This window comes from Ciconia boyciana, chromosome 12 (assembly GCF_034638445.1).
Source record: "Ciconia boyciana chromosome 12, ASM3463844v1, whole genome shotgun sequence".
NCBI lineage: Eukaryota > Metazoa > Chordata > Aves > Ciconiiformes > Ciconiidae > Ciconia > Ciconia boyciana.
In genome coordinates this window covers 349,634-363,084 of record NC_132945.1, presented here as the reverse complement: position 1 = coordinate 363,084, position 13,451 = coordinate 349,634, and the positions used below count along the sequence as shown (strand labels likewise).

The 13,451-nt window shown below is 48.2% G+C and overlaps 1 protein-coding gene across 5 annotated transcripts; it reads left to right on the top strand.

Moving 5' to 3' along the window:
- Positions 1-3,035: 3,035 nt before the first annotated feature.
- LOC140658363 (V-set and immunoglobulin domain-containing protein 4-like) lies at positions 3,036-13,309 on the top strand. 5 transcript variants are annotated; one of them, XM_072876657.1, is made up of 10 exons: positions 3,036-3,190; positions 4,208-4,564; positions 5,195-5,476; positions 6,378-6,446; positions 7,119-7,196; positions 7,504-7,572; positions 8,325-8,438; positions 9,855-9,876; positions 11,042-11,260; positions 11,564-13,309. In XM_072876657.1, exons 1-9 carry the CDS (start codon positions 3,136-3,138, stop codon positions 11,238-11,240), a joined length of 1,245 nt encoding a protein of 414 aa, XP_072732758.1. In that variant the 5' UTR covers positions 3,036-3,135; the 3' UTR covers positions 11,241-11,260; positions 11,564-13,309. The 5 variants fall into 5 exon arrangements, with proteins under 5 accessions (XP_072732758.1, XP_072732757.1, XP_072732759.1 ...); XM_072876656.1 differs by having other exon boundaries at positions 11,042-13,307; XM_072876658.1 differs by lacking the exon at positions 6,378-6,446 and having other exon boundaries at positions 11,042-13,307.
- Positions 13,310-13,451: the final 142 nt, after the last annotated feature.

Sequence of the window (13,451 nt, the reverse complement as noted above, 5' to 3'; positions counted from 1 at the left end):
CGGGAGCCACGGACAGGCTCCTCCGTTACGATGAGCCGGCCGAGTCTGTCTGCAGGCGCGTGGTACCTGCAGCACGGCCCAGGCCCGCGGGCCCAGCGGCGATGCACAACGTCTGCTACTGTGCCGCTGCAACCCGCTGCGTAACAAGTTTGTGTTACCTGTGACCACAGTTGCTTCACTATAATGCAAGTTTCCTTCCTCCTCCCTCCAGCATCAACACGCACGGCTGCTGCTTTGACTTCTTGGTTTTAGTGTCCTGTATCCAGGGAAGGAAAGGTTGCTATTCCTTGCCTTCCATGTGCTGAGAATTTAACAAACACACGCAGGCACGGCAAGCACAGTGTGAGAAAGTGAAAAGTGCCCCTCTCACGCTCCTTTCATAACTATTTTTCATCCTGTTCCAGACTGGCCCTCCCCACACAGACTACGTCAGCCTAGCCATCAATTTTTTATCTCATCCTGCTGTGTGCTTGCTAACACAGAGCTTTCCAGCATACAAGAGAAACTTATTTTGATCTGTCTCTCCTGGGCTGTATGATGCCACCCCATCCAGTCCATGCTCAAAATGTTTTGCTGTCTCCTAAAACAAGACTGCCATTTCGAAAAGCAGTGTCTGCGTTATCATAGCTCCCCGAAGTAGAAGCAAGAGATTGCTACCAAGGGTCATCTCAGCGTACAGGTGTCTGTCCTTGCATCATATTACGGACAAAAGATTTCTCCTGCCACCGTCCCCCAAACAAAACGGTAAACGTAAATATAAAGATATAAATATATACACAGCTTTTTTTTTGTCAAGCAGTTTGAGTTTTAGCTTCCCGGTTGGTACGTACCCTGCCAGCGGTAGGTTCCCTGATGACTTAGTCCGAGTCAATTTAGGCTTTTGCCCTCCTCTCCAGCCAGCCAGGTGCCCTAGGAAGGAGTTGCATTAATTTGAACTTAACGTGTTCTTTTCTCTTCCTTTTTTGAGCCAAGCAGTATGTGAACACTGCAACCCACGCGAGCTTTCCTGCTTCTCCCCATCCCGGTGACTGCAGATTGGAGTTGCATCTCATGGAAAATTTCTGCTGGAAGAATACAGGGCTACAAGGGAGGAGCACGTGAAATCAGGTCCCAAAATCTCTTGGATCTCTCTGTTGAACCTTTTTCTCAGTTTTATCAAGTTGGGTATTTTCAGAAGCATTTAGACCTTAAGCTGGCGAGATGTCCTCTTTAATTACAGGTATAACTGCAAATATAGTAGATGGTAAGAAATTAATCGAGCAGATGATTGTCTAGGCTGAGACTGATAAACAACCACAAGGATATAGAGATTTTCCAACCAAATAAAGGCATGAAAATTGTGTGTAGTAAAATCACCAGCTTCAGGGAAACAGAGATCAGAGTGTTATAACCCGAAAAGAACCAAATTCAAATTCATACCAATAACATTGTCATAATTAGATCAATGTATCAAATAATAACAAGTAGTAAAAAAAAAAAAAATCACACTTCTATATGCATATATGCTTTTAAGCACCATTGTTTTGCAGAATGAACTGTCAATGACTCTAAAATAAGAATATATGTAAAAGCAAGGAACCGCAATGAAAGCAAAGACCTCAAAAGAAAAGGAACAAGATAATGCCAGAGCTCCCAGGGCTGTATATGCAAATCTCCTGGTTTTAATGTGAAATTACATAACAACCCAACGAAGCTGCTACAAATGACAATGTAGGTGGAGCCGTCTTTAAGCCATATAGAAGACTATAAGAAGTATTTTTTCCCCACATTGCCAGTACTTCAGGATCAGGTACGCAGCATTGATTGCTCTGGCACGCTGTACTGCGCTTCTACAGACGCAAACATTGTCTCACTATCGTTAAAGGAGGGTTGTACTTCAGAATATGGTCTAGGATTGTGTTGACTGCGTTTAATTATTGTGGTTACTTGCGTCTGAGGACCGGATGTTGAATTTGGATGTAACAGCAGCAAAGTGCTCGTATCGATTTAGCTGAATGCAATGAAGCAGAAGAGATTTCTGTCATTAGGGCGTAAGAAAAATCAAGAGCTGCAGAAGACAGAAAAGACATGTCAAATCTCTTGAAGATAATGTTTCAGTAGAGAACAGATACTTCTCCTAGATGGATGTAGTGCTCAAGTACTGAATAATACAGATTAACTATAACTAATATTACCTTTAATTAATAATAACACATCTAATTACAGTTGAGAAGTCACGATTTCATAGTCTCAAAGATTTTCTACTTTGATAAGTTCCTTTTTTTTTTCTCTCCAGGCATACAATTGTTCACCTGTTTCCAAAGCAGTCTGCGGGGAAATGCAGGTGCATGGGGCCCTAATCCATGTTTTTAGCTGAATGCAATTAATCAATTCAACCAAGCAGCTAAATTGCTATGTGAGAAAGGAGGATCAACCTGTGATATAGAGTGGGACGGTCAAACCAGGTGCCTGCAGCTCTTGGAAATTATTTCTTTTCAGATTTGTATACCTAACCTCTCCACCTCTTAAATGGGATGTAATGATATAGATTAGAATAGAATATTTTAGTTGGAAGGGACCTACAAATGATCATCTATCTCACACTGGTAATGTAAAGATTTAGGGTGTTTCATGAATCTTAGTTTAAAACACAGTGGTAAGCTCCATAGAAAAGCTGGTAGGAAAATGAATAGTAAGGACCTTGGTTGTTTATCTCCTTAAGAGTACTCTCTCAGATCTTCTTGTACGTAACATGCATGTTAAAATTTATTATTTAGAAAGCAATGCAAGACAAAAAGAGGAAGAAATAGGTGGTTAGGAATACAAAGAAACAAAAAAACCCATTTTTTAAAAGTTCAATTAAAAAACAGAAGGGGAAAAAAGCATACTCGGCAGGAAATATGAAATAGAGTAGAAGTAATTCTTAAACTTTCCTCTTTTCACTCTCCGTTAGGACTTCTGTTCTGCCTACACCTCTGACAGTCATCACTGAGACAATTTTTTTTCTGAAAAAGAGGAAGGAAAAACCATCAGCAGCTGTCCTGGGCTCCCGATGAGAAAGAGAGCGACGAAAGGGAAGCGTTCCTGATTCACTTCCTGCCTTGGAGAGAGCAGCTCTGCTCTGCTCGAGAGGGAGAAGCTGCAGCCCTGGGAAGGATGGGAATGCTGGCGAGAGCAGCCGTGCTTATGAGTCCTCTTCTCTTCTGCAACGGTGAGTCTATGGAAAGGTCTCCCGCTCGGGGCGGTTCCTTCCCTGGCACTGGTGTGTCTGCGTGTGTTTGTACAGGAGTGGCTCTGTTTTGGGAACAGAGACGCGGCAAAAAGGCCAACGTCTTTGCGTGCTGCTGGCTCGGTGTTCAGTTGCTTCAGATCCAGTGGCTGCAGAGTGCAACGGTGCACGAAGGCTATGGAAACGCTGCCCACGTACTTAAGAGTACAAAGATCCCACATACGTTGTGATGGTTATTTCACAGAGCACAGCGAGCAGCCCAGCAAGAAGGGTCTGGTTAGTTGTTGTGTTCCCAGGAAAGGGGAGGTTTGGAAACCAGGAGAAAAGGGTAAAGAAGTGTCTACGGAAGCATAGGTTTAACCCTAAGATTGACAAAAATGTACTGGCACAAAGGCAACAGACTTCATTTTTACAGGCAAATTCAAAGAGTTAGACTTCTTTGATCCATTGCTTAAGTTGCTTAAATTCAGCTTACTCTGACAAAGCGGTGTCTTTCAGAAGAACAAATGGGCAGCGGAGGAGAGGAAAACCCTAAAACCTGTGGTTTGCTGTTAATGTGCAGTGCTTTCCAGGAAAGCCCCGCGAGTGACGGTGGGTGGCGGGGGCAGACGCCAGCTGGGACCGGGGAGCTCTGCAACTCGGGCCTGAGACAAACTCCTTCCCTCGGGTCAAGTCGTCTGCTAATTCTGATCCTATGCTCTGCCTGGTGTTCACCTGCAGGTAAGCACCAGGCAGAGCACGAGAGCCAAACTGCGCACGCGGCACGCGGCAGTGCCCCTGGCAATCGACCGTCTCCCATCTGTCTTCCTCGTGCCACGTTGCTTTTTTTGTTGGCCCGTCCCTGAATCCCTCATCATCTACACTGACTGCCCGTACTTTTGATTTGGTGGATTCCACTTGCTGATGCTCTCACCACCACTTCTTCACCCAGGAGCTGCCTTCACCGTGATTGCTTTTTTTAAAAAAAAAAAAAATTTTCTCTCTCCATTCTTCCTGCAGCTCTTCTGGACCTGACTGGCCTCAATGAGATCAAAGGTGTATGGAAGGGATCTACCACCTTGCCATGTGCCTACGTGCCTGTGAAGGACTTTGTGCAGCAAATGCTCATGTGGACTGTGGTACATGACCAGAGCTCTGGCACCATCTTTCGGAGGGACGGCTCTGGCGACCACATTCTCCTGTCCGAGTACAGGGGCAGGGTCAGCGTCCTGAAGGATGTCCCAGGGAATGTGTCCCTCCACATCCTGAACCTGGAGATCTCTGACAGGGGAGCCTACACTTGCCAGGTCACCTGGAGAGCCAGCAACAACAGCCTGATAGCAAAAGACATCACCACTAAAGTGGAGGTTGTTAAAGGTAAACCCAAGAAGGCAGCTGCGCAGCAGTGGAAGGCTTGGCGAGGGAAGGCTTTTAGGAATGGGATAGACCGTGTAGGCAGTGATGACCTGCTTCCGATGCAGGGGCGTTTTGCTGAGCAGCGTCAGGCTCCGGTGAGAAGCAGCAAATAGGTCCGAGAGAGGAATTCTGCCCGCGATACTGCACCCTGCGGTTCAGGGGCTGGGGGAGGATTTGTGGCCTCTCGCTGACCAGTTTGTCCCTGGCTCTACCTGTATCCGATGGCTCGGTGTTTTCGAGGGACGCACACCGCAGGGGAAGTCCCTGGGATATTGCATTGCTTTTCTTTGACCAAACTTCATCAGCACGTGCCCCGCGTCCCTTTGCCTGGGCAGTGGTGGCTTATAGAGGAACGGAGATGGCATCAACCCAGCAGAGCAGGCCTTTGTGTAGGAGGTGCGATGGGTGGCATAGCTGGTACAGGCACAGCTAAGCCAAGCTTAACCTGTGCAGGGAGGTGACGTGGGCGCGGTGCCCCTCTTCCTCCCGGGAACCTGCTGAAAGCCAGCGCGTGAACTGCCATGGAGGGGGGGACCTTCCCACCGCAACCAGGGCCAGCGCGATCCGGGCCCCATCTGCTTTGTCTTCCAGTTGCAGCGACCAAGCCCGTCATCAGGGCCAGCGAGCCGGGGCTGACTTTCCCGGCAGGAGCCAGGACCAGCCTGACCTGTGTGGCCAGCGGGTCCCCCCCCATCAGCTACCGCTGGTTCAGGAGCACCGCGGGAGGGAAAGCCCTGCTCCTGAGCAGCCAGGCCGAGCTGGCGTGGGACAGCCTGCGGCCCTCCGACACCGGGAAGTACTACTGTGAGGCAGAAAACAGGGTTGGGGCCGGGGCCGTGCAGCAGAGCGATGCCGTGGAGCTGACGGTGAGAGGTGAGTCCCCAGAGCCACAGCTGGGTGGAAAACATCTGGAGTCCTTCCGTACTGGAATGAAACAACATTCCTACTTCCCTTCCTCAAAGGAAGAGAACGCAAGAAGCCTTGGCCTTCTGCACTCTGAAGCACTTCTCGTCGCTAGCTCTGGCTTTCTATCCTTTTTTATTTCCTGTATTCAATTTCCCTCCTCCCCTCTAGAGGAACTGCTCTCTTCTGATGCAGAAGAGGTTTTGTATTTAAAATGCTTATATTTATTCCTCTTTGGCTTTTTTGAAATTCTTGCTGGCTGCGTAATGCTGCCTACCGCAGCGTGTTACTAAGGCAAAAGCAGAGCAAGCTTGGATGAGGAACCAGGACTTCATTTGGAGTATCAGGAGCATATGAGTGGTAATTCAGTAGGTGAAAAGATCAAAATGGCCTCTGTTCCTTATGATTTGCTACGTGTTTCAGGGAAACACACTGCACTTCACACACTCTGCGCTCTGATGTATCCAGGCTCCGCAAGAAGGTGCGTGATGGATGCCTTGCGGAAGACGTGCTGCTTCCCTTGGCTGGTAACGTGGTCATCAGGGCCGCGATGCCTGTGACCGCAGAGCCAAGCGCAGGTACCACACGGTGACCTTTGAAAGAGGCAAAGCCTGCTGAGCTCCCAGCGGAACAAAGACTCCAGCTGAAATGACGTGTTGTTTTTCACAGCAGTTGCACGTGAGAGTGTACAGCAAGGGAACAGGAATTAATGATGGCCGTGCTTGTTAACGCTGCTAGCACGCAGTCCTGTCCTCTGGATGGTGGCTAGTTCTTCGTTATGTTATCCCACCAGTGGAGAAGTTCTGTATTGCAGCAGCATCACAAACATGGTCAAACTGCTGTGTGAGCCCCAATCTCATTCACCTTGCAGATCTGCCCACAACAACTGTGGCCTCTCAGAGGGATGCGGGAACCTCGGGGAGCGAGCGCCCAACCACAGGTCGGGGTAACGGCAGCTACGGCTGACAGCAAGGACAAGGAGTCGGGGGAGGGTTTGATGCGGTGCTTGGCAGTGATTTTGTTGCTGGAGAATACAGTCTCGACAATATTATACTTTAGTCCATATGCCTCAAATTTTAATCCAGACGTTTCTGAACACGGAACATCCTCCTTTCCTCAATCTCCAGCCCCCAGAGGGCTTCTAGCTTGCTCTTAGGGAGGTTGTGTCTCTGTATGAGGGACTCTGTATGTCTCGTAGGGCTGCTAGAGTACCATTTCCTAACTTGGAGACCCTGTAGGATATTCTGGGTTCTGTGCTTCTTTAAAGGGCTCCCTTGCTTGTTTTCTGGTCTTGAAGGAAGCCGCTGAAGTGGGAGGCAGAGCTAGTATCTCTAGTGGCAGGTACAAAAGCTGCGTCAGACCTGACTGGAAACAGTCTACCTTACCAAGGACTGTTGTTTTGAGGGAGGGCTTGTGATTGCCAGTTTGTTTTTGTTGGATGTACGAATTCAGACCGGGGCTAGAATAGGTCTGCTTGTGGAAACTTTGTATTTTCGGGTTATGGTTCATTTGAATTTATAGTGCCCCGGCAATCACGCAGCAGGTTGTGGGAATCGGCATGAGTGACCAGAAGCTAAGGGAAGATGTTGACAATTGTTGACTATTATTACAGAAAAAATCCAAACAGAGCTGATGTTCAGAAGTACCTCAGTAATCTCTTGGACTCCATGGGGCTCCACCACTATTACAGGTGTGTGTGTATAGACGTACATATATATATAGAAAGAGAGAGAGTTTGTGTATACATAGTATATATGGCGTGTATATATACCATATATAGTATCTATCATCTAGTGTGGATATATAGTACTATATGTACTCTCTCTATATTATAGTATACATATAGTACTAATTTCTAGAGTTTGCCTATTTTCACTGCCTTGTAAAGGTGATGGGGACATTCTCTTCTGGTCCTACAGCTATAATCCCCCATCTCCTGGTGCTCAAAAGAGGATTGGAAATGCCCTGTGAGCCTTTCACTCCTGTTTGTTTTGCAGATCTGCCCACAACAGTAGTGACTTCTGAGAATGGTGTGGGGTATCCAGAAAAGAATTCTACAACTCAGAGTAAGTGGAGAGCAAAACAAAGCTAAGAACGAGATGAGGGACCCCAAGCGGCCGCTCAGTAGTCAGTACCTTCAGCCTCAAAATTAGTGTTCTGCCTTTTGGCTGCAAATTGTATTAATGGTTGTTCTCAAGGGACCTAGATGATTCATGATGACTCTTCAAAAGACTCCGGATGTTTTTATGGGGAAAAAAAAAGCTTTCATACTTGGAGCATACAGAGTTGTTGCTGTGTTCCCGAACAATAGTCCATTTTGATCTTTTCTTTGAGTGTCAAAGCTGGAACAGCAGGAAAGCCTCAGTGTGCAACTCAAGCAGATCTTCTATACCGCCTCTAGCTTTGCCGTGCTGTGGTAGGTTTAAACAGGTTCCAAATGCAACTGAACAGTATCCTTGCGTGGAAAGCTGAGACCCTTTTTTCCCCGACGTGTAGTGCACTATTCTGTCCAGCCCGCACCTCAGTTAGCCTCAGCATTAAGAGCCTCTGCCGGTTGTCTTTGCGGCTGCAGGCTCTCGGCGAGATGCACGCGCGGTGAGCCCGGCTGGCCCACACAAACGCACCTATTCAGAGCCAGGAGCAAGGTGCTGTTAGGGTGGGGACGAGCAGGGACACGCAGGTGCAGTACAACCCCGCGTGCCCGCGACAGGGCCGGCTGCTCTTGTCCTCAGGGAGGTGGTCCGCATCGTGTAGCTGCTGCTGCCGCTACTGTGACCCAGGAGGGCTTCTCTGAAAGTCTTCTGCCGTGTTGCTCTAGATGTCCAGAGGACTCAGCTGTCCCTGTACCTGGTCGTCCTGATTGCTGTGGTTTGCAGCGCTGTGGTTTTCCTCGTCATCTTTCTTATCGTCTGCATTAGGAAGCCCAAAGAGGGTGAGTAGACTGTTCTGGAAAACTTGAATGTGTTGTGCGTGCCCAGCTTGGTTTTACCTTTGAGGGGTGTCGGGGATGGGGCCGGTACCGTGCTCGCAGCTACCGGCAGCAGCCCTGGCGCCCGCCTCACACAGGCGGGCGATCAGAACGGGCGCGGATGAAGGAGGCGGCGGAAGCCTCAAGGGGCGGAGCAGCCCCTCTGCCTCGGCGAAAACCGCTACGGGCAGCCGGGCCGGGCCTGCGCGCCGCCGGCCGCAGCGGAGCCCAGCGGGGAGCGCGGGGCCGGGGCCGGGCCGGGCCGGGGCCGGGCCGGCCCCGCGGAGCAGCGGCAGCGGCTGCCGGCAGCGCACGCCAGGGGGCCGGCCCCGCCCCTGCCGGCCCCGCCCCTGCGCCGCGGGGAGCGGCGCACCCCGCTCCCCGTGCCGGTTCCGCGGGACGGGGCTGGCGCGGCGCCGGAGCAGGGTCCGCGGCCGCATCCCCGTGCCGGTTCCGGGGGATGGCGGCTCTGCCCCGGCCGTGCCGCGGTGCTGGGCCCCGCGCCGCGCCGCCCTCCGCGCCGGCAGGGTTACCGGGGCCGGCCGCTTCCCTCTGGCCCTCACGGGCAGCCCGCGGCTCTCAAGCGTACATCTCGACCGGGGGGCGATCGGGTCTCTTCAGGCGTCGGGCAGCGGGGAGGCCTTGTCCCGCGGCGTTAGAATGCCCGTTTGCACCCGCTGCGGTCCGGCATCTCCTTAGTTAGCACCCGGAGGGGGAGAGGTCGTCGTTAATTGCCCCTGTTCGAGACGCGTTCCGCTCCTTTCCGCTCTTCAGAGCTCGGGTGCCTTCACCGAACGCTGCCGCCTCTTCCCGCGGCCCCGGAAGGCTCCGGGCAGAGCCTGGCCCCAGGCCCCCTCCCGCCGCAGCACTCGCCAGCGCACGGAGGACACGCTGGCCGCCGGCTGGGGTTTTTAATCCCGATGGCCATAGTTTTCTCCTCCTCCCTCTGTTTCTTTAAGTACCTCGCTACAACTCCGTGCTACCAATTACTAACAGTTATTATCAAACACTCCTCTTGCCTTTTTTCTTTTTTTTTTTTAAAGGAATCCAGAATAACCTCTTTCTAAATTGTTCCTTATTGAACTTCTAATGAATAGGGAAACTGGGGGAACGGGGAACTTCTAGTTTCTAAACTCAACTTCACCTTGGGCCAGTTACTTGACCCAGTTGTGCTGCAGCGGGGATACGGGTTGTTCTCATTTTCTTGGACTGAATCCTGGGAAGAGGAGTCATCACCCACCTGACGTGATCTCTGAGGTTCCTATTTTTATTCTGTCTCTAGAGGTTGCTTTCTTGTATCAAGAACAGACATAGTAAAAACTCTTTTTTGAGAATATAAATGCAAATTATTGACACACATTTCTGATTATTCTTTTCCAGCTCAAGCCTATGAAGTAAAATTGTGAGTATAACCCTTTATCTGTTGATGAGTCTTTGGGGACTGTATTGGAACAGAAAAAAACCCCAGTGCTACTTCGCTGTCAAGATGAAAAGCCTCTTAAGCGAGGTTCAAAGATAGCTCAGTAGTACATTGTACTGATGACCCGTGGGCTTTCCACATCAACACATAATGTAGGAAGAAAGATCTTTTCCTTCGCACTATTAGAATCATAAAAATGAGCAAGAGCTGTTTATTAACTCCTCAGCCCAATGAGGCCTGTTGAAGATCATTGCCAAGGATAAATTCCCAGTGGTTTTTCAAATGCAAAGAAGAGGAATTCCCCTTCTAGAGAGCTGAGGCTCCTGATGCACAGATTAGACTCTGATTTATCCCTGAAATATCCTTGGCTGAACTTGCCTCTTTAATCATAGCTGTGTCAGGAAGTTAAAGCTATTTATAAACTCAGGTTTCAGCATCCTGATCTACTTGCAACCTATGGAAGCTATACTGAAGAGCCTAATAATCCAGTCAAAACATACAAGGAGAACCACTCATCTAGATATAAATGAAAGTGCTGATGACTTGAGTGCCATGGTAGAACACGCCAGCGGCGTCTGCCCGGGTTCTGTGCTTCCCAAGCAGTTTATAAAGCAGCCTTTTAAGTAGCAGTTGAACCCTGAGCAACTGAACAAATGGTGTGATGGCATTTCTCCTCAGAGGATTTACCTTCATTTTAAGGATATTAGATATCATAAGCCATATGGTGGATGTGGGCTGCATTCAGTTCACCATTTACCATTCCTCCACCATGTTTTTATATACATATAAATATATGTATATATGTGTGTGTGTGTGTGTATACACACACACACACTTATCTTGCAAAGAGCAGTTGCCTGATTGTGCCATTCCAAGAAATGGTGGTAATCCTTGCGTTGCTTACATACCTTTTGCTGCCTCTGAGGCTCTCCCTGGCCTGGAGGCCATGCTGCTATAATGTCCAAGGTTCTCCTGCCACCCGGAAGCAAAGGACAAGGTTCTCTCCTTCAGAATACTGTCATAATCCCATGGCCCAGGATTACATGGGTTTGAATCAGACCACAATCTTGCTCAAAATCTTGATGGTTGGGAGATGCTTTGTCTACTCTGGTTGCAACTCTTCTTTCGTATTGTATTTTGATTTCAGCCATAACTCGAGAGCAGCAGCTTCTTCAAGGTGCGAAAGTACGGGTCATTATGAGGAACCCATCTCCTTCACTGAAAACAACTATGTGATGGAGCCCTTGAAAAACAAAACATCTGCAGAAATAAATGTGGAAAAGAATGAATATGACTGTCTTGGGAACACCCAGGAATCTGAATACGAAGTAGGGGACACTGCATGAGACCCAACAGTGCTCTACAGGTAGCAGTCCTGAAGAGTACCTTCATCCAGGCAAAATGTATCTTCCTATTCACCTTTGCCTCTGAAAAATAGGTTGGGCAAGCAGTTTTTGCTCCTCCATGATTTGTGGAGCCTTAACAATCTCTGCAGTGAAAATGCAAAAGTCTTTAGGAACTTTAGGAAGCAGTTACAGACTGCTGTATAGATCTTCTGATTTTGCTTTTCTTGGTTCCCTTTCACCACCTCTGTAGAAGAAAGCCCTTTGAAAGCTGGGGTATGCAGATCCCAGGCCAAGAGCACTGTACTAAACTTACTGCTTTTTAGGACCAAAAGGATCTGCATTCACAGCCTTCGTGTGGTGGGATCAGAGCCAGCACCAAGGGCTGCTCAACATCCTCGTCATCTTTGGGTAAGAAGCGCAGAATGAGGCTGGCCTGGGAATCGGCATTTCTCCTCGCGTCCGCCTGGAGAGCTGCACAGGCGGTAGAACGTCCTTTTAAATGTGAGAGAGCCCTGAAAGAAACACTGAATGGCAGACTGAAGCCAGGATAAAACCAAGAACCGTACCACACTAGCAGCAGCAGGACAAGAAGAGGAAATGTCCTGTGCACCCATCGTGTGGTACTCCATGTCCCTTTCTGCAGCGCTCGCAGGAAGATGCAGACACACTTTCTATGGTTTTGGCGCTGGACAGCTTGAGCGGGTCTGATACTGCGACAAGGCACATTCTTTCTGAGTTCAACTTCTCTATTCTCTCTTTTGAAGCATGTTTAATATTTGAAAGAAATTAGATACTTTTCCATAAGCTTGTGGATAGGATTGTTTACACATGCCTAAATTATTTTGATATGAATATTTTTGCACAACCGGCTCATCTTTAAAATGCCAGCAAGCACTCGCAATTACAGCTTCTCAGTAGATACTCATTAAGTACTTTCCTCCTGGCCTCGAAGGCCTGAAGGGTAAAGTAGGGAGCTGAAAAGCTTTGTTGTTCATAATTTCTACTACCCTGAGTACATCTATAACATGGATACTGCAGAGTTATGGAAGAACCTTTTTATAGCGAACGATAGGGCAATACCATGTCTGATTAAAAGCCATGCGGACAGATCTAAAACAAAACAAGCAATCTGAGGGGCGAGGAGGATATCGGTGACACAGGTACAGGATTAGTGGGCCCCCAGATTTGCTGTTCACACTCAGGAAAGATCTGCATCTGCAGATCTCTGCAAGCATCAGCTCAAAATTCACCAGCTTTCAGAAAGAGTATCAGGCGCTATTAGGAAAGGCGCCGCAATGCAAGAGGAAACAGGATTGTGATACTGTAAAAACCCATGGAGTGCTTCCACCTTAGGTATGCGTGTAGGTCTCTCAACTTGAAAGGGTTTAACAGAGCCAGAAAAGTTACTGAGAATGATAATAAAGGATGATTAGTGGCATGAAGCCACTTCGGTGCAAATGCATTATACTTTCTCAGCTTGGAAAAAAGAGAAGAATGAGGCAAAATGAGCAAAGTGTACTCATCACGACCAGTGTGGAGAAGCTGAATAGGGATTATTTGTTTACAGTTTCTTCAAAGAGAAAAGGAAGCAGACATTAGCTAAAATTGTCTGGTGGCACTTTTAAAGGGAGAGGAAAAGTACTTCTTTTATATGCAATACAGGAATAAGTGTGGAATGCAATGCTACTCATCCAGTGCTATGAAAACCCAAAGTACGCAGAGGGCCAATGAGAAATTACAGGAATTAATGATATAAAAGTTCATCAAAATTCACAGACTACCAGGCACACTTTACAGGTACTTATCAGTGACCTTATACTTTCTCCCTGAATTTCCTGTACCAGAAGTTTTATTTCTCTTTGTTAAGAATGTACTTAAAAATCAAGGGCTGGGAAACGTTGATTTCAAAATGGAAAGGGAACAAACAGCAGCTTTTGTTGGTGATGCTGTCTTGGAAAAAAATTGTCAACATGTACATGCAGCTTATTGCAAATGTGGAGAAGCAAATGAAAACCATTAAACTTCAGGACTGCAAAGTTAGTAGATTTTGTTATACTTTATTTTGCCTATAAAAGTGGGTGTGCGTGAATGTCTGTGTGTGCCCAGGAATTACGGTCCTAGGAGCATACTGCGTCCCTCTACTTGAAAACAGAGAAATTATTGTGAATCTGCTGGAGCCTGGTACATGTTTTGGCTGTTGTCAGCCACAGT

Bases quoted from the DNA above. Each gene is read 5' to 3' on its own strand.
- LOC140658363 (XM_072876657.1), top strand. From the start codon at position 3,136: ATGGGAATGCTGGCGAGAGCAGCCGTGCTTATGAGTCCTCTTCTCTTC. The intron at 4,565-5,194 runs GTAAACCCAAGA...TTTGTCTTCCAG, and splicing joins TAAAGTGGAGGTTGTTAAAG to TTGCAGCGACCAAGCCCGTC. The intron at 9,877-11,041 runs GTGAGTATAACC...TTTTGATTTCAG, and splicing joins CAAGCCTATGAAGTAAAATT to CCATAACTCGAGAGCAGCAG.